This window comes from Narcine bancroftii, chromosome 7 (assembly GCF_036971445.1).
Source record: "Narcine bancroftii isolate sNarBan1 chromosome 7, sNarBan1.hap1, whole genome shotgun sequence".
NCBI classification, from domain to species: Eukaryota; Metazoa; Chordata; class Chondrichthyes; order Torpediniformes; family Narcinidae; genus Narcine; species Narcine bancroftii.
This window is the reverse complement of record NC_091475.1, coordinates 40,217,002-40,242,953: the sequence shown is the minus strand read 5'-3', so window position 1 is coordinate 40,242,953 and position 25,952 is coordinate 40,217,002. Positions and strand designations below refer to the sequence as shown.

Below are 25,952 nucleotides of genomic sequence, written 5' to 3'. Positions count from 1 at the left end.
TGGACTCTAGTAGTGGATACAAAAAATTGAAAGGATTTGGTCCTTAAAACAGACCCTGATCCTGTGGTCTTTGTCTCTCCTCACACAAGTTTAAAAATGAACTGTTTTCTGACTTTGTATAATTGACCTTAAATTGAGGCATCATTAAGAAGTCCTGCTTCCACTTTGGTAACATGACCAACTTCTACCCCAACGCTGATGAAACTTGTGCCTTTGTTAACACCTGAATGGTTTTCTCAATGCACTCTTGGCTGACGTAGCTTTTCCTGCACAAACACTCATTCATTACTCCTGTGATTCATGTTGTTCTGGATTAAGGCAACTGCAATTGTTTTCTCTTAATTCACATTGACTTGTTCATTTGTTATGCACAGGTCATCTGACATTCATTGCTTTTTAATGAGCTTTTTTTTAAAAAACTTATTTGTTCATGGCTGTGTTTACCAGCCATTTCCTCCAGCTCTCTGAAATCTGTTTCTACTGTATTTTGGGTCTTGATCATCTGACCTTTGGAGAAAATACTAAAACTTTACCTGCAGACCAAGGCTTTCCATCTTTTAAATCCTGCTTCTCAGTTCAGGAAAAATAAACCTGGATAAAGCTTTTGGTCAACTGCCTGAATGTAATTGTGCCACATTTTGTTTATAAGACTCATGTAAATTGCCTTGGTATTTCATTGAACAAAAGGAAATAATTAACATTGGGTGGTGGCTTATTGAAATGGTGTATTATTATTTGAAAAGGACAGCATAAAACAATGGGCTCCTGAATTTTCATCTCTGTTGGGAAAAATATTGATTTGTTTTATTTGGATGGAAAGTGGTGGGCAAGCAGACACATGATGAAACAGCACCAAAACGGGGCCTTCATCTCAGAATCTGCACGGACAATCATCTATTTCCCCACATTTTCATTAATTCCCCCCAGATTCAGCCACTCAATTCCACAAGGGTAAATTTACAGTGGCAAATTAACCTACCAACTCACATCTTTGGGATGTTGGTGGAAATGAGCTTCCAGAAGAAACCTGTCAGACAGCACCAGATGTCTGGATTGAATACTGGTGTCTGCTATTGTGAGGCACTAGCTTTGCTTTGCTGCCTATATTCTGAGGATGATTGACAATTTTTAGCAATGATGCACCGAGCTTGAGGAGCATGCTGGCAAACTATTAGGTTATATGTGTAGCTTTTTGTTAAAAATATGGGTTACCTGTGCAAATCTCAGCATTAACTGGGAAAGCTGTCCTGAGTTTTGATGGACAAAATTGGCTGCTCTTTTAGTTCTTGCCCCTGCATAAATAAGTAACCTATTGTGTCCTGAAGTTGAAATGATTATATTGAGCTGCAATGCTTCTTTAAGCCATAGTCTTCAACTCTCATTGTTAAAGCTTGGGTGACTCAAGTGAGGTGCATGTCGGTATCAGCTATCCAGCCCTCTTCCTGTTTCAAAGGTCAATGGCCTTGTTTTTGCTTGAATAAAATTTGAAAAGTAAAATGAAGCCTGGCAAAAAAAATCTGTTAAAATGCGGCATTTTAAAAGATTATTTTGTGAAGTTGCTAATTTTGTATACATTTCCATGCATTTTCCTGTGTTGACATTTTATTAAAATGACCCGCAGAAGCTGTCTCCATGCAACAAGTGATGAATTGGAAGGATTTCTGAACAGGAAATGAGAGTACATGACTGAAATGTTTTATTTTTCAGGCTGGCTGGAAGGAAAACCATGCAACGTTCATGAACGAATTGAAAAATCTTCAAGCTGTAGGATTGTCAACCCTTGGCCAGTCTTTAAGGACATCCTTTGATTTATTAAATTTAAATAGATTAGTTACTGGAATAGACAACTATGGGCAGGTATGTTTAACACAGAAATGCAGTTCTACAAAATATATTTTAAATCCTCTATTTGCACAGAAGTAAAATTTTAAAAAAAAATCCCTACAACCATTCCTTTCACAGTTCCAAATCAAGAAATCACATGGATACATTACATTAAGTGACTTAATTTCCTAGGTGCTCCAAAACAATTTGAATATTGCCAGGCAGTGTCAGTACATTGTGAAACCTGACTCCTGTACTGTGGTTAATTATCTGATTTCAACCAAGGTTTTTGGTGGGCAAAATGGGTCAACTTAATTGCACTTGATTGTAACTTTCTGCACTGTGAAGAATAGCCATTCTTGTAACTAAGCAAGTATGATACTTTCAGGAGATGGATTAAAAAGGCAGTAGGCAATGAGTGATGCAGTTTTGCCCTGGGGAGGTCTGGTAAGCTTCAACACAAGTCGTTCACCATCAGTTTATCTGAATTGATTATATTCCTGGTATAATTCTTAGCTTGTCACAAAACCTGTGGATTCCCTAGGGTTTGGGTTCATCCACTGAGTTGCCAGCCTACGAATTTTTTTTTTAAGGGACTTATTGGGTTGTTGGTTCTACAGGATTTTGGCCAAAATGGTTGCGTTTCATTGATCTTTCCACTTCACTAGTTGGATAGCATGTTGGTGTACACTGTTAGTCCAAATGTATTAACAGCTACTTAGAATATTACTGAAAATGATGGACCAGCACCAAGGAAAGCATAGCAATATGCTATGTACCAGATTACCTCGAAAGTGTGGAATTTTCTAAAGTGTAAAAGTACAATTCTGAATTTTGAGTTTAAAAAAAAAAAGTACTTGATTTACAGTTAGCCATAGGAAATTATTCCTTAATTATTTAAAACAAATGTCTTATTTGGACCATTGTAAACCTTTTCTGGGCCTAGTGAGGATTGGGTGTGCAGTGTGTTTTCCATTCCCATTAACTTGCTGGTCTCCAAAGCAGCACACTCTGAGCTCCAGGAAAAGGTGCATGCTAATATAGATCCCAACGATTATTGTGATCAGAAAGTGTACATAGAGATTGAACACGTATGAAATATGTAACCGTGCAGAGTATTTTTTCTCCTCATTGACTTAGCATCGTGCCTCTGATCTTCATCCAATGGCAGTGATGGACTGATATAACCAACAGCATATGTTCTGCTGTTGGCATTGAAATCAGTGTCTCACCATTACATGCATTGTGCTCCAGGGTTGATTGAAATTGGAACAACAACTGATGGAAAACATTCTACATAATGTTTCATAGCATGTAAATTTTAATGACCTAATATTTGTGCTACCTCTGACATTTGATAAGTGCCCTGACACATTGTATTTGATTTGTGTTCTTGATGATTTGGCTGAAGTTGGTATTTAGTGTACATTCAAATTGGCTCAATTATTAATATCTGATCCCGAATTCTATTTACCATTTTGGCTTGAAAGATTTTAATTTTCAAGCTGCTTTGGCTAACTTATCTAGAACTGTATTCTGTTGGAGGTGGATTGATTAAAAGCATGTGGGTTTCTGAGAAAACAGGAGATTTTGTTTCCAGTATAAGTGACAATTTAATTTGTGGCTTGTACTGTAAATATTTTGAAATCTTAAACATTCCTCTGAAAAACATAATAGAGGATACAACATTTATTTCTATCTATGAAAGACAAATTTGAAGGACAGTTTTGACTAACAAGGCTTTTGGAAAGTGTTCAATTTGCTTCACCTGACCATGTGGGAAGTAATAGTGGAGTAGTGGTGATTCAGCATCAAGTTCAAAGGTGATGGGACAGATTCTGAACAACTCTGTTCTGATCTTTGTCAAAACAGTGTATGAAAATGTGATTTGAAAATTTCTTCAGGACTTGAGAGTTCTTCCTATCGGCACTCATGAGTTGTGCTCTGTTGAAACTCCTAATCAGGAACTTAACATGGCCGATGCTGCCCAATGGATGATTAACTCGGAAGGGTTACTAAAGGATTTTAAAAAAACACATTTCCTCTGTTTAATCCAAAATGCTGCTCTGAAAGCTTAACCAAGCTGAGTTTTCAAAGCTTCTGCTTCATGCCATCCTGCTTTGCCTACAGTTGTCATTTTTTGTTTGTCATGTTTATTTGGGTCTCGGTTGCGGGAGGGTGGGGTGGGGGGGGCGGAATCTTGTGTAACTTTTTTAATCCATGAAGGTGGTGGAAGGCTAATTATTGTTTGTCTCTGCTCAACTGAAAGAATAATTTAAAATTAAGTTATTTTTGATTACCTAGTTTCTTAGCAAGATAGGCCATCCTTTCAAATATGCTGCAGTAAGCTAAGCAGTATCTGGAGATAAAGAATTTCAATGATTTAACATGTCTTGAGTGCCCTCCAGTATCTTGAACAAGAAGCCATTTCAAATGAGAGCCTGAATAATTAACAAGTGGCTTATTCAATGACAGATCAGTGCTGAAATTAAACCAGTGTTTGTCCCAACAGAGTGACAGGCTGACAGAAGTTGGATGCCAATCTCAGCCAAATGGCTATCTGTCATTTGGATAGCTCAATGGTTTACCAAAATTGAATTCTGAAACAGTGCAAATGTTCTTGATCGTATGGTTTATACAGTCATTTATACAGCAATAAAGTTGATTTCACTTGACTTTGGCCACTTTAAACAGATAGAACAAAAACCACAACACCTTCCATTTATAGACAGAAATTTCCAGTCAGTGTAAGTTAGAAATTGTGAATATGAAAGATCCATTCTTATCATTCCTTGTATGTGGCCATAATTTTTTAGTTTTCCACATTCTGCCTGGAAAATATATTGTCATTGCAGATAATATTCAAATTAATAATTTGTGTCAGTTGGATAAAGTTTCCAACACTAAGAAAAATCAATGTATCTGATTTAGTATTAACACTCTAGTTAAGTCCTTCTGAAAATATGCATTGCAGTTTTGATCGCAATTGCTTGTCTGGACATGGAGTAGAATGGTCCTATAATGATGCTTCAGTAGTATTTAAGAATAATGTCATGATTGGACAAGGTTTATTTAAAATTGAATGCAGGTGTGATGCAATCATTGGGGATTTAAATATGGCCCTCAAAGCATAATGACAAGCCCTGATTCATTAGATGATGATTTGTACCATGCATAATATTTCTGGCTTGGCCATGTTTTTGAATTATGTTCAATACATGTTGGCTTTTAGCTCAATTACAATATTGAAGTTTTTGAACCTGATAAGAAATGAACTTTCAATATTTAGTAATGTTGAATTTTCATCCATTTAAATTTTTTTTGTTGGGTGGGAGAATGTGCAGACTAAACTTTGTATTTAAGTTGTTACAGGTTTAGAAACAATTGGAAGATGACTTTAAAGAGAACTCTGGTTTGTTGGTGGACTGCCCAATATCTAGTAAGTGAGGAGAAATTAAAATCCTGCTTTCCCTCCTTTCTTATCTGATCTTGGGCAGAGTCCAGTATGGATTCATGCAAGGGGTCCATTAATGTGGATATCTGACAGCTTGGACATTGGTTTCCCTCCCCACTTCTCAAGCCTAATTGAATTGCCTCATTTCCCTGACCTCTGAATAATTGGCAATTGCAGCTACTTTAGAGAGCAAATCTCAGTCTGGAATAAACAATTTGGGCTCTTACCACTGACTTCTATCTCTGGCATTGCTCAATCTTATTTGAATGATGCTCCTGTGCTAATTTTTCTGTATTCTGGTCTTTACTATTTCAGTACAATTTTGTTGAAAACTACAGTCATGAAGTAGGCATGACAGAAGTTGCAAAGTACAGCAACTCTGGTTGACAAAATACTGGCACTTTTTCAATATGTTTCAATTAGTCTTCAAATTTCACGGAGACAAGGCAATGTCCTTAATTGTGAAACAGATCTTTAACTAACCCTGTTACTTCTATCCATTTTTGCTTTTTATGTGGAATTCAATAACCAAAAATGTATTTTTGGACGATGTGCATGTAATGGAAGAATTAATAGACTAATTATTCATCTGCAAATGAATACCAGTAATCCATTGGGACATGGAGGGGGGGGGGGGGGAAGAATCATTTCTTGGGGAGAAGTGCAATGGTAGCATATCTGGCTAAAATCAAAATTTAATTTTTCTAAGAATGAAGACTGATCTGTTTTGAATGGCATTTTTCAGCTTGATGCATAGCTTTATGCTATTGTCAAAAAAGGGACATCAATCTTTAAGGGTATCTCTGTTACTGCAGAAACTTGAGCTCTGTTTTGTGATGTAGATGAATAATTTCAACTCAGGCATGGCTGCAGTGCTGTAGTTCATTAATCATATAGGTTGATTTGTTATGAAGTCTTCCAAGTAGCACATTATTCTGCCTTAGTTTCACATTGATAATTAAAGCCACAAGGTTAGAGTCCTAGAATCCATGACTGCAGTGATGCTAGTAGGTGGTTTACTACCACCAGCTTTAGTAGTTAGGTATGGGCAACAAAAAAACTAGGGAACATTCAGACTTTAAATGCATGACTTTGTAATTTTGCAACCTTCTGATTTTAAAATACATTTTAAAATTGATTAAAGTAGCATTGAGACATAAACAGTGTTTTCATAACATATATTGTAATTGTGAATAAATTTAAAAACTACCCAAGTTAACCTATATTTAAGCTGTTTCATATTATTACTATATTTTGACAGGTGGTTTGTGAAGCAAAATATTTACCTTTATTGAAATTCTATATCATAACTTCAGCTCTTAATGTTGTTTATCAATTAAGACTACTATTGTTTAATGCCAGACGCTTGCCTCATGAATGTAAGGAAACAACAGTATCTTCAGATTTTCCAAATTCCAGTACAAACATACAACCTCTTGTATCAGAAATAACAACCACTGCACTCAGCATAATTCCAAATGTCACAAGTTATTTACACATGCAATAGGTCAGGTTTATCAATTTTTAGTATTGTGAAAACTTTCTTTTAAACTCCTTTTTTGGATTCCAGGAAATTCAATCGTATCACAAGAATATCTGTTTTCTCATTTGGGGTTGATGATTTAAAGTCTATTATTATTTAATTCTTTGGCATTTAAATTTTAAAAAATCAATTAAATTTGGACAAAAGGCATGGTAACAGGCCATTTCAGCCCACGAGTCCATGCCACCCAACTTATGCCCCATCAACCTATACCCCCGGTACGTTTTGAACTGTTGGAGGAAACTGGAGTCCCTGGAGAAAATCCATGCAGACAAGGAGATCATACAAATTCCTTACAGACAGCGTGGGATTCGAACCCCAGTCCAGTCCTGATTGCTGGTGCTGTAAAGGTGTTGCGCTGACCACTATGCCAACTATGCTGCCCTCTACACCAACTGCAGGATTTGTCTAAATAACCCTTCACTGATTTGTTTCCTCTTGCTGTAACAGATATTACTCTAACCCTTCTCAACTGCCTATTATGTGAATCTATGCTGATGTACATCAAATATTTTTTTAATGGTTGAATGGGCTTCTGTTTTTAATCAGGAAATATGAATAGGGGCAGATTTACCATCACAGCTGGGCAAAAAACCATTTTGAATGATGCCTGCTTCCACATTTTGCTAACTATAATTATCTTTGCCATATTGGACATTCAAGGCTATTGTGGCCTGTTACTGTGCTGGGATCTCTAATAGTACAAACGAGTTTAGAAATGGTGGGCTAGGTAGTATTACTGGAAAGTGAAACAGTGTTGATACTAGAGGTCCTTGTTGGAACTGGGAAAGAGATTTAAAAAAAAGGGTTAATTTTTTTCTCTTTTCCCAGTTCTGAAGGATTCAATTCAGACACGAAGTAACAGCTACTACTTCAATTGCAGTTCATATGCCAATGGTTCATTAATTTATATGCAGGTGCCCTTAATTAAGCTGTTCTTCCCCAAGACCTTGAAAATGAGCCCAATGATATGTGCAAACTGCAGTTTTGCACAATTTCTCTTATAGTCTTGTGACATGACAAGAAACTTTATTAGCCAATGCAATTTTTTGAAATGCTGTCAGATCTGGTGTGGCCATGACCATAATGGAACGTAAAAGGATTTGCATGTTTAAAAAAAAAAGTCCTTTTGCCTGATGTTCATGCCCCATGTGATTATCTTCCCAGTTTAATTCTGCTTTTAACCTAAGATCCACTGGGTTTCTCTAACAACTGTTTCTTAAATGCATTGATATGAATGATCTTATGAGTTAGTCCAAGTAAAATCTAGTTCTACATTTTCACCACAACTAAGTTTTTATTGACTTTGAATTTCTATTAGTAATTGTCTGGTAATTATGGCCCCTTATTTAGGACTGTCCCAAAGGAAGAACATTTTCATGTAAATATTTTGTTGTGGATTCTTGATTTGGCTCATATCTATGTTGACACTCTTGATACTTGGAGCATTCTAATCAATTCTATACTATTTAAGAACTTAAGTCAAGGTTACCTAAATATGACTGACAATTTCTACCTCTGAATGCAGCCTCAATCACAAGTCCCTCCAGCTTTCATTACTTAAGATTTCAGCATCTGTCTAGTTATTGTTTCTATAAACCCTCAACTTTCGACATAAATTGAGTGCTGCCAATCAATAACATGAAATGTGTCATGTTACTTTGCCCCAAAAATTAAAAAATACAATTACAATGTATTATCTCTTTTGGAGCTTGTAGTTCTTTGTAGAGTTTTGTTTGTTTTCAAATAGACTTCATCCTTGGTTTGTTTACTGGAATAACAATTAGGTAGAACTCAAGATTGTTTTTTGGGGGGGGTAATTTTAAATGTTTTAAAATGTACTTTATTTATAAAGGTACTTTGTTAAAATCCCAAAGGCCTTAATCATACGAATTATTTCAAATTGCATTGTGGTAGCATGGAAATATAGGTTTGGAAAAATACAGCGGTAGTGCAATTAAAAAAAAAGCAATGTTCTTGGATTATCTGAAATCCCAATGGCAACTATCATGCATTAGAAAAGGAACATTTTGACTTTTTCCCATCTAATTTGACATTTGCCAATGCAGTTACTTCTCTGCCTCAAAGTGGATCAGCAACATGAAATTTGCCAGTGTTCCTGATTTCATATGGATCAGTGTCAGAATGTTTTTAAAGGCAATTATTGCATTCCATCTATAGAATTCAGTTCTATAGACCAGTCCATAAGACACCGACAGTCAGTGTACTATTGGGTTGTAAATGCAACGAGAGCTAGATTTTTCCATTCATTTAACTAATAATTTAGAATAGGTTAAGGAAGAAAATTGGCTGTTTGAGGACAGTACATATTGGGCAATTTTCCATATTTTGACAAGATTAATGCATCTACATAACTGGAGATGTGGATTGGCCTAAAATATCTTTAGAAGAGTGATGGAACTGTTTTGGACAATGGCTGAAAAAGTATTGGTTAAATAGTCCATGCAACAGATCTTGAATTGGGTCTTGTCTCATATATCGAAGACTACTTCCTGGTTGACTCATACTAGATATTGCTTGTTCTGTCCAGATCCCCTGATGCGGTCAAAGTTAAGTTAGTTTTATTACAGTAGTTTTATATATCTGAAAATGTTTGACAGCCAACTGGCTTCTGACCTAACATGCCAAGGCCCACTCATGGCAATGACTGAGCAATATTTTCAAGTACATCTTTATCAAATTTAGAGTTTTATTCAAATTTTTTTTAAAGGCCCACACAGAAAAACGCTATGGCCTGCCAGTGGGCATTGGCCCACTGGTTGAAAACCACTGATCCAGGTTGTCTCCCAGCTAGTTAAGAGTAGCACATTTACATCCATAATGTATAGGTCAGATAGATTTAACTACAATACACGTTCACAATCACCATAATTAACCCCCAACCCCACACTAGATAATTTCCTAGCTGCCATGGTGTAATTTGAACTGTTCTTGCAGTCATCTGACCTTGTGGATTAGTAGTACATTAATGCAGTCACCATTCCCTGGTTGGAATTAGCAATTAATGTGGTATACCACAAGGATCTATGCTGGAGTTTCAACTATTCATGACCTTTATTGATGCCTTGGATAAAGTGATAGAAAACTATCAAAAACACTAAATGACACAAAGGCTGAATACAAGGTAAGTGGTGTGAATGGGTGTATAAAATGGGACAGGTTCACTAATTAATATGCCTCCAGTGAAGATTATTTTGTAGAGTTAAGTGCAAGATCCTCCTCTTGTAGTCAAAGGATAAATATTAAAATATTGTATTGGCACACAGGAAAGAATGATTTCTAAAGGGAGGGAAGCACTGTTGCCTTGGTTGTTGAAATAATTTTATAAAGTGGGTACAAAGCTTATCAAAATGTAATGGAATGTTTGTTAATTATAACTACAAGTGTAGAATACAAAGATGCAGCTATTCCACTGCACCTGCTGTGGGGATTGTATTAATTCTGGCACCACACCTTCAGACAAGTTGCATCAGTTTTGGAAAGAATGTCATGCAAGAATCACCAGAATGTTATGAAGAATAGATTGAGGAGAGATTAAATAAATAAGCCTATAAATGCAATTTAAGCAATTAATGAGAAATAAATAGATCTTTTACAAGAAAATAAAATAATTTGGCAGGTAATTATAAGAAATGCTCATGTGGAGGACATGCAGCATTTTGTTCAATTAGTGCTTGTAACACTACCTGCCTATCAAAAACCTATTGAGAGATAAAGAGCTAAGCTGGGTGGATGGGATGAAAATAGCACATTCTCATTTTCTGGCAGAACAAAGCAATGAGGTACAGTAACTTCCCTGTTCCTAATTCAACCTCAACAAAACTGCAATAAATGAACATAATGAAATAACACTACAAGAAATGCCATTTCTATCCCTTGGTGGCCTACACACATATAAGGCCATTTTTATGCAGCAAGTTCTCACTAAACACCAAGAGGTATGATCAGAAATCCTGTTTAAATAATGTATTGAGGAATAAAAGAGCCTGAGGATATTGTAAAACTCTCCATTGATAGCAGAGCATAGATTCAATTCAAATCTCAAGTGGATCTGGAGCATATGATCTTGCGATGAGAATGAATGCAACCTCTGACCCAACTTAATTCAGACGTAAAAGAATATAAAATATATTATGCAAAGTTGCATTTATGACATTGGCTTTTCAGGATTCCTATTGAGAAAATAACAAGAATTCAGTAAGTGTTTCAAGCTAATTTAGTTTTGTAGCCCAGAATATTCAAGCAAATTTAAAAAAAAAGTTTTATTCCCAAATAATAAAGCTTATATTACTCATTGATCAGACTGCTTGTTCATCATCTCTGCTGGCAGCTGTGTTGATTTTGATGTAATTATTTATGGGATATAGATGGCATTGCCAGCATTTTTGTCTTCCTTATTGTCCCTTGAGCTGTTACTTGCCAGCCAGTTTTAAGGGTTGTTAAGAGTTGACTATATAGGTGAGCCTGGAATTGGAAGGTCAGCAGAAATTTGCCTGTGATTTGGGTCTTTCACTGAACATTACTGATGGTAGTTTATCATTTCAGATTTATTTAATTCCTTCAATTTAAGCGCTGCTTGATGCTGGCCAATGGGGAAACAAAATGTTTATAAAATGAGGTGCTAACTTCATATTCGGAGTGGTACATTAGGATTTGATATGCTGCACTTCTGGCAGGAATAGAATTGTAGGTGTTATTCAGACTCTCTTGGGCTATCAGTAACCACCTTGTTCAGTTTACTTAATTTTTGATTTTAAAAAAGCGAAATACTGGAGAAACTCAGCAGGTATGTAGGAAAGGTAGAAATACATAACCAGCATCTTGGGCTTGAGCCCTTCAAGGTTTGAGAGAATGCCAGCAGGCATCCAAACAAAAGGGTAGGGGAAATTTTTGGAAATTAATCTTGGACAAATGATTAGTTTTTAGTGATCATTATTAAATTATCATTGTTGCATTCAGCTCTGATGGAGTGTCTGGAATTTGCAAAATTGCATTATTTTTTGTTTATCTGAAATGAATTTAATTAATTCCAAAATTATAGCTGAAGGATTGTGCAGCTTTCTAGCTATCATTGAAAAAATGTAATTGCAATACTTCAGTTAAAATTTGCTGAAAATAATGGTTTTGGGTTGCAGACTGAGACTTAAAATTCTCCACTTCAAATAGCAAGGAGGTTTTAAAGATTCACTGTGCTCTTGACAAAATTTGCCCATTCCTTTTGGGTGGATGGCATTGTTGCAACTACAATAAAACTTCAACAGTCCAGCACTGTTGGGTCTTTGGTAAAGCCAGATTAGCAATTTCCCAGACTATGTTACTACCATTGGAACCCTCTTCAATTTTAGCAGTTACAATAAACTTCCCAGTGAACCTAGTGAGTTTAAGAGAGTGGGAAATATTTAAAATTCTTGCTTGCATATCTGTGTGGCTCCAGCAAGAATTTTGGTGAATTTTTACTTGCACAACAATTGTATGCTGGATGAATGGAGTTTTAGTGTATGTTGGAACAGCCGAAGTGAAGCCACAGATGATGCTTGTAGGGTCAAGACTTCACCATGTTGTCTGGGTCTATAGCCTTCACTGTCTATTTCTTGATATAATTAAGGAAATTCAATTTGCTGAAGATGGCTTTTGTGAAGGTTTTTCTGATTGGGTTAGACATTAGATAACAGCATGTTTGTCCTTGATTCGGGCATCAAGAACCACTGGATCACAATTTCAAAGTAAGGGATTGACATGAGAAGAAGCATTTCTTCATTCAGAGAGTAGGTATCAATGCCCAGTTGCTAAATATTTTCAGTTCAGATCAATGTCAGTGCTAATGTTAATGAGCCAGGAGTTGATTAAATGCCAGAAAAGACACAAGGGCCCTGATTCTGCTATTTCACATGCTTACAAATTTAGGTTGCAGGTCACTCTCCTGAGACTAGTGAACGTTTTAAGTCAGCTGAAAAATAGTGGATCCAGATTGTATTCCCATTTTTCTCTGAGAATTTGGGAATACCGTTAACTAATTCATAAATTATCCAGGAATATTTTGTCAAAAACATGAGAAATTGTGAGAATGAGATCCTATTTTGGGCACCTGGTGAACCAGTGAACTTGCTCTTGAAATTCAATACTGCTTGGTGCTCATGATGTTTATTTATTCTGTGAAATCCATGTGAAACCCCAATCTCTGGATTTGATACTTTACTCATGAGCTGAATTTCCCATTGCCTTTAACCATCCTCTGGTTCATTTGGTGAACACTACAATTGTTGTCAAATATAGAAATACGTTTGAAGCTATCTAAATTCAGATTCTTATATCAAACTCTCTTGCAAGCAGAAGATGGGACTTCCTCAATTGATGAAATACTTGTCTCCCATGGTTGCTGAATGTTTCCAAAATTGCTTTATAACACTTGTGTTCTCCCTTAATGGGCATTCAGTAAACAGATTAATTTCTCCAGTTCTTGCCCTTTTTCTGCACTCAATGTATCAATGTAGTCTAATAAACTTTGCTGAAATGTGACTTCTACTTCCTTGCACACCAGTCCTCGAAAGTAAAGATTTTCCCATTTGCCTTATAGGTTTGTACTACTTAATGGTCGATACACATGGAGCTCCAGCTCTTTGAATCTATGGTACTTTTTATAATTTAAGAATTTTTCCTTTTGTCCTTTTTTAGACCCACCTTTGCAACATCAAAAATCCTTCAATAATATTGTTATAGGACTGATGTTTTAGCCTTGTCCCATGAATCAACTTGTACTTACTGTTGTTTAGATTGTGAATTTGACGTGTCTTGTGATTGTTCAAGCAATGCAAACATTGGGATTTTTTTGCTCTGCATTTCGCACAATGAAATTTAATGGTTTCAGGTGAACTATAGTTTGAAAGGTGTATCAGAATGACATCTAATATATGCTTTTGTTTTCACTGCTCAGTTTTGAGCCACTTGCATTGAACTTCCTTGAAAAACAAGCCACTGTAGGTCAAATTGGCCTGCAGGAGTGCATTAATTGAGCCTGATAGTACCTTGCATTCTTTATCTTTTCACGTCCAGTTTGGAGTTTGCTTTTTAAATTTGGCTATACTATCCATTCAGTTAATGAGCACCAGTAAACATAATATTCTGTACTTTTTCTTGGGAGGGCATGACATTGTCTATTGCATCTTTTGAGTTGATAACAGGAGCAGTCAGTTCTTGATAACATGGTATCTAAATTGTGGGGTGAACAAAAAAAATTAAGTTGAGGACAAGTCAACTACAGAAAATTAATATTAGCTTTATTAATTGGCAGCGTTTTCAGGGAGCTTGGGAGTGTGGAAGGATATTTGGGGAAAAAACAGTTAAATTCCAGAAAAAAACTAAAATATTCATGTTGGAGTGTTTTCTCTTAAAAGCTTTTTTAAAACAAAATCACTGAATACTGTAGTTTATTGCTCGAGTCCAGGCATTAGTTTGTAGGGTCACGAATGATGGTGTGCAGACAGCCAATACACAAAATGCTTGATATTGCTTAATGTACATTTCCCATAATGTTAGATTTTGAGATTTGCAGATCAGTTTTTGAATGTTTGAGAGGTATGTGGGTGAGGTTATCTTTGTAAATACTAAAGCACCCCTGCATGCTTGTTGATCTGTAGTTTTAACTGCTTAAAGCTAAACCAATGCTGGAACACTTTTTCAATGAAAGAAAAACTCTTAAATTCCAAGTTCCTCTTGGACCAAAAGAGGCCATTTCAATGAATCATGTTAAATTAGCAGAAATGTGTGTCTGGTTAATTTGTTATTTGGCGCTTAGCAGACTAAACTTAGTGTTCCAGCCCATCTATGACAGAAAAGTTTAGGTATCATCATGAAATTATGTATTACACAGCCTGCATCAAAAATTTGTATGGAAAGGCCAAAAAATGTAAATTGGAGAACTATTCAGTATTCTGACCGAATGGTATGAATACTGATTTCCAATTTGCCACACTCCTGATGTTCTCACGTACATTTGCCTATCCTCCTAGATTTATTCTCCCTTTGTTCACATTCCCCATCCCCCTACTGGTACAATACATCTGCTCATAGTCTCCCTCATCCCCAAAATAAATCTGGTTGCATTTATCATGGACCTGAACTGTACTATTCCCACCCCCCCCATCTCACCTTTGTGCTGCTAGAAATTATAAAAATTTTTCCTAATGCAGTTTCGACCTGAAACACCAATTTTTACCTTCGCAGATGCTGATTAATATTCTTCAGATGTCCTGTTTATCCTTCGATTCCAGCTTATGCAGTCTTTTGCTTTTCAAAAACTGATCAATTGGCTTCATAGCCTTGTTTATTCCACATAGCAAAGATTTTGATTTTGCTAAATGTGTTGCCAAAATCTGATAAATTATGAAACTTACTGGAGGAATGGGTATATTTGGTACTTTGCTATTAGATAAACACTTTGGTCGAGAAACACAAAAGATTTATGTTTGACATTTCAGTTGTTAAAGATGTGAAGGATTCACCTGTATGCTTTGAACTTATGACTCCTCAGATGTAGCATCTGCTTTAGTTGACAAATGTGGTCAATGTGTGATATTTCATTCCATGTAAATTAAGAGTATGCATCTTCCACTATATTAAACCTGTTTTTTTAAAATCTCTGTGCCATTTTAGAACAAAGAGAAGGGTTCTTCTGAGAGAAGCCTTAATAGGGGCACAATTCCAGAATGTATTTACAATGGAACAAACAATTTGCATCAAGCAAGGGCAGCATGAGAGCACTGTTGGAGATTCCTTTGGGAACCAAGTGGTCCTATGGGGAATTAAAAAAACCTCTTTAAGCCTCTTGGTGTGTGCTTTCACACTCAATGGGGGATGGATAAAAGTGTGTGATGTTTGTATGTTGGCTGTCTTTTGTAGGCAGTGGGAAATGTAAACAGGAGTCAATGGGGGGAGGGGGAGATTTTCTTGATGTTCTGAGCAGATATTTCACTGCTGCTTGCAGTCTTGAGCAGAGCAGCTTCTATACCATTCTGTGACACATTCAACATCACTGCTTTCTATGGTGCACCTGTAGAAGTCAAAGAACAAGGAGGACATGCTGAACCTCCTAAGAGAGTGTTGGTGTGCTTTCTTGACTGTGATTAAGCTTGCTTCAGCTCAGGTCATTGGAAATGTTTACTCCTAAGAAATTGAAGCTATCTAATCTTTCCAAAATCTGCAGTCAGACACAGCTCTTCTTTGCTTGAAATGTGGGAAATTAGATCTTGGCAACCATTATAGCTAAAGTGAAAATGCTGAAGTACTAGAGGGAGAACATGTTGTTGGTTTGATAGCCTTTCCCTGTAACTCTGACTGCACTTGAGGATAACATGGCTATTTATTTTCTATTGCTTGGTTTTGGTTTTTAAAGTTACTCAAGAATTGTTGGTTCCACCTCAATTTCATATGCATTTATTGCACCTTCAAGGCCACGACTACAGCCATTCCTCCTTTCCCTCCTCCCCGGTAGAATTCTCTAAAAATCTCATCAATCTGGCCTTGTGACCAAGCATTTTGTCTGAACCATCTATCCCTGTGATGAGCTTGGTGATATTTCAAATTAAAGCTGTTCTGTGCTATTAAATTGAGAGGATGATGGTTGGAAGGGAAGCTTCATTTTAACAATTTTGTGGAACAAGTTTACTATTTTGCAATCGTTGATGAATATTTTTAAATTGCATGCATGTTCAGCCACTGAAATCTTGTATGCAACCAAACTTAGTAGCATAATTGTGAAGGACAAAAGCACAATATAACTAAACATTGAACAATAAACCTAATATAATTGCATAAAATAGATAGATGTGGGAATTGATTTCCAAAGCATTAATCTAGACCAGCAATCCTATTTCATAATCAATATTTTGTTTTGTTGTTCATTCCACCAATAGTAGCAACCATGAGCTTTCATCTTTTTTTAAAAGGACAACTGCTCTTGCCAATTGAAGCCATTCTTGGATGTAAAGACACCAATTAGTTTAAAGAAAAAGAGCCTGCAATATAAATAGCAAATTTAGTACTTGTATCGGATTAACTGTTCTCGTGTTTCTGAAATACACTCAAGTTTGTCACAAAATAGATTCATGATACAGCCACTCAAGTGTGTAGAACTGGAGTTATATCTGTCTGCTCTCCTGCACACTTTTTAGTTCAGCCCATTTTATTAAATAGTTTCCTGTTTGAATGGCATTTGGTATACGTTTTTGGTAATGGTATTTTAGAGGTCTGAGGGGAAAAGTGCAATGTCTGGTTGGATTCATTGAAGATGGATTGTTTTTTTTACTCTTGGAGACGTGTTCTTTCAGCACTTTCATATTTTTGCTTTGATTCTTCATCCTGTCAGAAAAAAAATAAAGCCTCTGCTAAAGAAGAAAATGTGCTGTTTTATTCATTTGATTCTTGTAGTTTTCATTCTTCGAAATTCAGTAAAACTCTGATAATGTGGCATCTCTTGGAAATCCTTTTTGACATCTGGGCAGCTCTCATTTTGAACCAGAGGGTAAATGGGGTTAGGGTCTTGACTGCTCTGGGGTAGAGACTAGTAACCAGAGGACATGGGTCAGGAAGAGTTGGGGTCTGAGTGCATGTTACTCCTATTAATATTCAATAGTACAGAAATATTGCTAGCCTAGTACTACCAATATTCCAAGGCTGCTGAATCAGAGTTTTACTATGTTTATACATACATGTTAATGTTCTATCTGAAGTATGATTTTTTTTTGAAGTAAACCCATATTCCCAGATTTAAAAATTGCTTTAATTTTCCTGGCCTTGACCAGTCAGGAGACTTTACAACCAATGAAATCCTATTGAAATATAGTCACCTTTATAATGCAGGAATAATTCACACTATTGATCCACAACAAGTCCCCACAGACAGTGAAGTTATAGCTCCTTTGTTATTTGAATGTGGAGTGAGGGATACATTCTGACCAGTATATGGGATAATTCTGTACTGATCTTAATGATGGCGCAATGGGATTTTTGTATCCATTTGAGACTATGGATAGGCACAGATTAATTGCTTCTTCCAAAAGTTAGCAGGTCTAACCATTGAATATACTTTCATTGCTGTACTTTGTGTTAACCTAGATTTTGTGTTCAAATCCCCAGTGTGACTTGAGATGAAAGTGATACCAGCTAAGTTGCAGGTGATACCAAGCATCCAATTCTTGCAGCCAAAATTCATAGAAGCTGGAGGAGAGCATTAGAATGTACTCTGGACTAGGTCCTCAAAAGGTTCAAACCGAGGATTCCAAATTTGTATGAATGAATGTTTACTGCATCTATTGTTGCTAGTTGCCCCTGACATTTTGACCTATTAATCATGGTGAGAATAATCATGGTGAGAATTTATACAATCAAAGGCAAATTTCAATAAACACATGACATATTTCACTGGTTGATTGATTTGAAAGCTGTTTTCACTGAAGGGTTAAGAGTTAACATGGTCTATTTCCAAATATGTGGAAGAGTGGTATCAACTGATAGACCATATCGGCTGCATTGGTTGTGAGCAAGTTTTTTTGCACATAGTTTACTTAACCTTGAAATGGCAATGTATCCCTCTGAAGTTGTTATGCATAGTGTCCTTTCTATAAGGAGTAGGAGTTCAGCAGTAAGAACTACTTGAATTTCTTAAAAAAAAAATTAAGAGTTTCATGTTACCAGCCACCTGGCTTGCATTCAGACATGGCAAAATTATTTGCCTGCAACTCATCACTTTGCTTTCATCTTGTTGAATATTCAGCAATTTGGGAATGCATCCAAATTATGTTGATTGTCGTCGGTCTTGGATTTGTCCCCAATAGTAAGGAAAAGAACTTGTCCTCCTTTTCCCACTCTAAAAGTAACATTTACTTTGAATGTCTAGGCCTGAATCTGAACACCTGACCAAAAGGGTTCTTGCACAGGATTTTCCAAATGTGCTTCTACATGGGTCTTTTCTATCCAATCTTTCTGCCAACCCAACCCAAAGCCATTTTCAAAAATAACTTGCTCACATCCATTTTCTTGATGCTTTTATTGCTCAACAAATATTGTAGTTGTATTACTTGGGGCATTCTTGTCAATTATATTTAAAATTTGTCCCAAAGTTTAATTTCACCCACTTTTGATGTATTCATTTGGTGCACAGTATCAGAATACCAAATCAAATGTCACCCATAGATATTTAAAAAAAACTGATTGCAATTAAACAGATGTGCTGATTAATCAGTTGGCACTACTAAAGAACTCTTTCCATGGTTGAGGGAGGTGGGAAGATCAATGAAAATGATGAGGGAACGGCTTCATATTCAATTGCTGCCCCTTCTCCCCTTGGATATATACAATGATGCAACAGCCCAATCCTACATCATGCCTTGGATAATCCTGAGTCCAAGCAAGGCCTTCGAGTTAGATGATAATAAACAAGTACTTCGATGCTCTGGGCTGCCAGCAATGATAGCCGTAATTCATTAAAAAGATATGATTGATAAAATATAAGTTCTGGAAGTTTACATTGAATTCACTGCAAAGCTTGATTCTTGATTGTTTTTGATCATTATTGTGCTGGTTCAGTTTGTCATCAAGCAGAAAATATGGAGATACGAGAGGGAATCGTGACAGGAAATGCTGGGTCCAATTTTCTGCAGGGTGAAACCTTGGCAAGAAATGGGTAGTAACCCTTCCGAACATGAGCATTCTGCTTAATGCACGACTTCCACAAAACATTAGATTCCATTTCCAAGGATTTATTTATGAACTTGCGGAAATTCCTGGGGGGAAGAGGGGGGGGGCTAGTGAAATGTAAAAATTTTCCTTTTCTGTTTCTTCCACTTCAGCGGCTTGCATGTGGCACTTGGTAGCAGCTATTTTGCTGGAGAGAGAAGCTTAACAACAAGTCCAAGATTTTTTTAAAATGAATTTGTTTTTCAGGGAAGAAATCCTTTCTTTCTGGAACCATCAATCATTATCACAATTACCGATGGGAATAAATTGACAAACAATAGCGGTATACAGGAGGAGGTATGTTGTGGTCAGATGTTTTCTTCACAGATCGTATCTGCTTTTGTTCACCAGTTTTCTTCCTGTGAATGCTATGGTTATTTTAGAGTGTGATTCAAGATTAATTCAGCAAATGGAGTAATTAACTTTCTCCCCCCCCCATGTTCTATATTTTGTCTGACATGCATCATCTGGTTTTTAAAAACCTATGTTGCAAAAGGAAAAAAAAAATGCATTTGATATGTTAACTTTGTGTATCTAATTATTAAAGGTCAAATTTCAGGCAACTGGGATGCTGGTACTTTGAAATGGTGAAGAAAAGGTTTCATAATCAAAAACTATCTGCACATTTTATCCATATTAATAATACCACATTATGCTGAAAGGAAGAGGAGTGTGAATGAAGAGCAGATCTTGCAAACTTGAGAAATGGTGTGAAAGAATGATTCACAAATCCAATTAAGGTATCAGCATAGTCCAGTCAAACCCCTGTAATTTGCAAAAAAAGGGAAATAAATCAATAAATAATTGGGGCAGATAAAAATTTAAATAGTAGTGAAAATGGATGGAGTGCCTTGCTCGCAGCAGCTTTTTGAATAAAATTGTTTGAATTAAATGGCATTGCCCAGGTTGAAGAGCTGTTTGATGCTGCTTGCCATTGGGGTGACTTTTTTAAAAGGTCTCCTTATCCATGCTAGGTAAGTCTTAATCTTTCCTAGTATATTATTAGGTACATTAGTAAGGCTTCATCTGTGAACTCTATTGGCATAGCGGCTAACGCAACGCCTTTACAGGGCCAGCGATTTGAACCTAGGATTCAAATCCACGCTGTCCGTAAGGAGTTTGTATGTTCTCCCCGTGTCTGTGTGGGTTTTCCCCTGGGGACTCCAGTTTCCTCCCACCATTCGAAACATTCTGGGGGTGTAGGTTAACTGGTTGTAAATTGAGTGGCACAGGGTGGTGGGCCAAAATTGTCTGTACCGTGCTGCGGGTGGCTAAGACCAAGGTGAGAGACTAAGACAACTTTTACATGAGGTATATGGGGGGGGGGGAAACAGATTTTTTGGCTATAAATAGGAGTCGACTATATGGTAACTGGTCTCTGAGAAATTTGTATTTTCCTTGTTTTAATCAATGCATTCATTCCATTGTTTATTTGTATCAAGGATTCATAAAGCAAGTAAAGCACTTAAAAGTAAAATTAGATGTTGTTTTGCAAGATTATACATGTTATGTAAATGAGGGCGGTAAATCTTTCATGCAGTTGCAAAACTCTTGTCTCTCCTCTGCTCTACAGTAGATCAAGCCAGAGTCCTGTGAGTTACAGGACTGATTCCAAAATGCTGGAATGGGTTCATATTGTGTCTTCATGCATCCAACTTTCCCAGTCTTAAACCAAATTTGATCTTCCTGAATTTTCCCTACTGTGTGATGAGGTGGGTGGAAAAGGATGTGAGGGGAATTTGTTTTGCCACAGAAGGAGACCAGCACAAATTACAATTCTGTCAGAAAGGAATCTCCTGGTGTTAAGGCAAAAGATCAAGAGGAAACAAAATATACACAGTGCCCTTCATAATGTTTGGGACAAAGACAACTTTTTTCATTTATTTTCATCTATACTCGACAGTTCTAAATTTGGAATAAAACCATTCATATGTAATTAAAATGCACATTCCAAATTTTATTCAAGATTTTTTGTCTTGTAGTCGCACTAGGCACGCAGCGAGCAAAAGATCCACGCAGAGTTGAAAGTGAGTTGAACCAACTGAATTTAATAGAACTCTCACCTGCTTAAATCCTTCGGAACCTGATGACGCTTGTGACTCCCGGGACCTTTAAGATGACAGCCGGAAGGCTGTGGGCTTGCCCCGCATCCGGTGCTCTGTCAGATTAGCCATGGACTTGCCCACAACTCTGAGCCAGTTTGCCAGTTGCGTGGGTGAGCCGCCACATGACCCCACCCCCTCAGAACTGGCGTTGGGAGGTGTGGAGTCCATGGCCAACACCTCTTTAGATCATTTGGGTGGCTGACCCTTGTTGGCATGGGGTGGTACAGTCACGGAGTGTTCCAGGTCTAGGTATGCCAGCTTGAGGGGCTCACTGGTGAAGATCTCATGGCCGCTCACGTCAAGGACACATGTGGTTCCGTTCTGACGGACTACCTTGTATGGGCCCTCATACAGCTGCTGAAATGGAGTCCGGTGCATGCCCCTGTGGACCAAGATGTAGTTGCAGTCTCGGAGGTCCTTGAAGACAAAGGAAGGTGTCAGGCTGTGGTAAGAGGTTAGGATAGGAGCTAGTGTTCCTACCTTCTCTCGGAGTCTTGTGAGCACTGTCGAGGATATCTCCTCTGTGCCATGGCCTGCTGGCACACACTTGCCTGGAACCATCAGTGGGGCGCCATATACCAGCTCTGCTGAAGACATGATTGTCTTTTTGGAAGCCATGCGGATGCCAAGAAGCACCCATGGGAGCTTGTCCACCAAATCTGTGCCTTGGAGGCGCGCCATCAGGGTTGGCTTCAGGAGCCAGTGGAAATGCTCTACCAGGACGTTGGACTGCGGATGGTAGGCCGTGGTGTGGTGCTGCTGGGTTCCAAGTAGCTGTGTCAGCACCAGCCACAGACTGGACTTGAACTGCAACCTACCCCCCCTGTCTGAGGTGATGTTGGCAGGTGGGCCAAAATGTGCAACAACTTGCAATGAGGACTCTGGCACAGGACTCTGTGGACAAGTCAGCGAGTGGTATGGCTTCTGGCCACCTAGTGAGCCTGTCGACTATGGTGAACAGGCACCTTCAACCCCGGGAGACTGGCAGCAGATTGATGACCATGTGGACATGTTCAAACCTCCTGTGCATCAACGAGAAAGGTTGAAGGGGGGCCTTCACGTGCCTTTGGACTTTAGAGGTCTGGCGGTGTATGCATGACCTGGCCCAGTGCCCAACCTGCTTGCGTAGGCTGTGCCAAACTAATCTATCCTCCACCAGTTGGATGATTGCCTGAATGGATAGGTGGGCCAAACCATGTAGTGTGTTGAAAACTCTATGCCTCCAAGCAGCTGGAATGATGGGCTGGGGTTGGTCGGTGGACACATTATAGAGGAGTTTGCTGTTTGTTGGGCTGATGGGGATATCCTCAAGTTGTAGGCCTGAGACTGCAGTGCAGTAGGCCAGCATTTCTTTGTCTTGCTGCTGTGCCTTGGCAAGCATCACATAGCCTAACCCTAGAGGCAGGGAATGCACCAAATGGATGGAGGTGCGAGACAGTGTCGGCCATGACGTTGCTTTTTCTGGAGATGTTTGTCGAAGGTGGTACACTCCGAGATGTATGACAGGTGGCATTGCTGCCATGTCATCCATGGATCCGAGACTTTGGCGAATGCGAATGTTCATGAAGACCGTGAACTCCCATCTCTCTGAGAAATATCATAAGTGCTGGATGGCGAAGTAGAGGGCTACCTGTTGAAGGTGTGATATTTCAGCTCTGAGGGTCCAGGTGCCGGCTGAAGAAAGCAAGTGGTTTCCACTGGCCCTCAATTAGTTGTTCCAGCACTCTGCCAACTGCTGAGTTGGAGGAAGTGTCAGCCGTGAGGGCTGTGGGCACAGCCACCTGCGGGTGTACTTGGAGGGTGGTGTTTGCAAGGGCGACCTTGGCCTGCTCAAAAGCCACTGCTGACTCCATGTCCCTGGTTTCCTTGACTTTGCCGACATTAGGCCCAACAGCGGGTGCATGATTCAAACCACTGATGGTAGAAATTGGTGGTAAAAGATGATCATGCCCATAAACTCCTGTAGGCCCTTGACTGTACTGGTCCTGGCAAACTGGCGAAAGGCATCAACATTCGCCGGCAAGGGAACCACTCCATGCCAATCGATATGGTGCCCAAGGAAATCAATGGGCGATAGCTCAAACTGACACTTCATGGGATTGATGGCCAGGCTGTATTCACTCAGGTGGTGGCAGCGTTAGAGCAGGTGCATCAACTGCTCGGTATGAGTGGCTGGCGATCAAGATATAATCTAAATCGATGAAGATGAAATCCAAGCCACACCCCACCGAGTCTGAGCCACTAGAACGTCTATGCCACGTTCTTGAGTCTGAAAGGCACTTTGGGCCATCTTGGGGACATTGCTGGAGTGAATGGGAATCTAGTGGAACCTGCCAACTAGGTTAACCTTGGAGAAGGTGTGTGCCTCATGCATATTGGCCATAATGTCCTGAATGTGGAGAACTGTGTAGAGGTCAGCCATGGTGGCATCGTTGAGGCTTCTGTCGTCACCGCCTGGCCTCCATTATCCAGCCGACTTGGGCACCAGGTATAGTGAAGAGGCCCATGAGCTGTCTGAGCACTGGACAGTCCCCATCTCCTCCATTTTCCTGCACTGCTCCTTGGCGAGGTGGAGTTTGTCAAGTGAGAGCCTGTGTGCCCGGATGTGTAGTGGGAGTCCTTGAGTGGGAATGTGGTTCTGTACACCATGTCTGTGGAGAACTGATGCGTAATAATGGAACTCTGCTAGTACTCTGGCAAATTCATTGCCTGACAAAATTACAGAGTCCGGGTGTGGGGCCAATAACTTGACTTTGCTGAGCGAGAAGGTTTGGAAGGACTTGGCATTCATAAGGTGCTATCCCTTGAGGTCCACCAGGAGGCAATGCACCCAGAGGAAATCTGCAACCAATAAAGGCTGGCACACTACTGCCAGTGTAAACGACCAGGTGAAATGGCTGTAACCGAACTGTAGTAGGGTGATTCACATGCCATATGCATGAATAAGGCTGTTGTTGGCAGCATTGAGCACCGGCCCTGACTTCCCGGCACAAGTGTTATGGCTTGAAGGAGCAAGATGCTAACTTCTGCCCCTGTGTCTACGAGGAACTTTCCCCCAGAGTGTTCGTCCCATAAGTAAAGGAGGCTATCACAGTGGGCAGATTCTGTAGCAGTTAGTGACATCTGGCTTTGGTGATTCCTGGAAAAGAAAAAGATGGATGGCAACGGTGGGCTCTTTTGGTGGTTAAAAACACCAACGGTCTGAACTGCAGGTGTCACTGGCTTCATTGGTGACGTGTGGAAGGCCCAGGGCTTAGAGCGTGACGCAGCATCTTTATCAATGGAGGCCCTGCCATGCTGCTTGGTGTGCCACAGGATATCTGTGAGGGCCGCTACTTTGCATAGGGTTCTGAAATTTTGTCAGCAATGAGGAGGCGGATGTCTTCTGGCAACTGCTCGTGAAGGACTTGTTCGAAGAGTAAACATGGCTTATAGCCATCACCTAGTCCCAGCATCTCGTTCATTAACGTCAATGGTACCCGGTTGCCTAGGCATCCATGTGGAGCAATCTAGCTCTGCGCTCGGTGGGAAAGGCCAAAAATGCAGATCAGTGCCTTGATTGTTTCATACCTGTCCACAATCAGTGGCTTTTGTAGGAAGTCGACGATGTGGCCTGTTGTTTCCTGGTTGAGTGAACTGACCACATAGTAATACTTAGTGGCATCCAAGATGATTCAGCCTGTTCAAACCAGACCTGTGGCTGCGAAGTCCAGAAAGTCAGCAGTTTCAGTGAAACTGCATTCTGTGCTCGGGTTGGTCATCGTTGGGGCCAAATGCTGTTTGGACTGTCGGGGTCACCAATGCATTCACACTAGGCACACAGCGAGTAAAAGAAACACAGAGTCAGAAGTGAGTTGAATCAACTGACTTTAATAGAACTCATGTGCACTTAAATTTCTCGGAATCTAATGATGCTTGCGACTCCTGGGACCTTTATGATGTCAGTCGCCTGGCTGTGGAATTGCCATGCACCAGGAGCTCTCACGATCAGATCTGTCGTGGACTTGCCTGTGACTCCGTGAGGTGGTTCACTTGTTGGATGGGCGAGCTGCCACATTTTGGTTTGACAATGTAGAAATTACAGCACTTTTTGTACGTAGTTCCTTCATTTCAGGACACTATAATGTTTGGAACATTTGGCTTCATAGGTGTTATTGAGTACTCGGATATGTTTAATTGCTTCATTAGTGCAGGTATAAGACAGCTAGGCTTGCTTGTAAGATTTTGATCTCCTTTGGAGGCTGCAGGTGCCATTTTTCAATGTAAAAGCCAGATT

General features: G+C 38.9%; 1 protein-coding gene across 7 annotated transcripts in view; it reads left to right on the top strand.

Annotated features, from left to right (window-relative positions):
• Positions 1 to 25,952, top strand: part of LOC138738799 (integrator complex subunit 6-like) — a 73,169-nt gene that overhangs the window by 3,347 nt on the left and 43,870 nt on the right. For 2 of the 7 annotated variants that reach the window (XR_011341771.1, XM_069889732.1), the window contains exons 3-4: positions 1,708 to 1,857; positions 19,779 to 19,868. Coding sequence is in view for 4 of the 7 variants with exons in the window: in XM_069889732.1 (XP_069745833.1) it covers positions 1,708 to 1,857; positions 19,779 to 19,868 (240 nt within the window). In the remaining 3 variants the exon portion in view is untranslated. Of the gene's footprint in view, positions 1 to 1,707; positions 1,858 to 3,696; positions 3,989 to 13,416; positions 17,184 to 19,778; positions 19,869 to 20,118; positions 20,312 to 25,952 lie in introns of those variants that run through there. The other 5 variants (XR_011341772.1, XM_069889735.1, XM_069889736.1 and 2 more) reach the window with 5 other exon arrangements.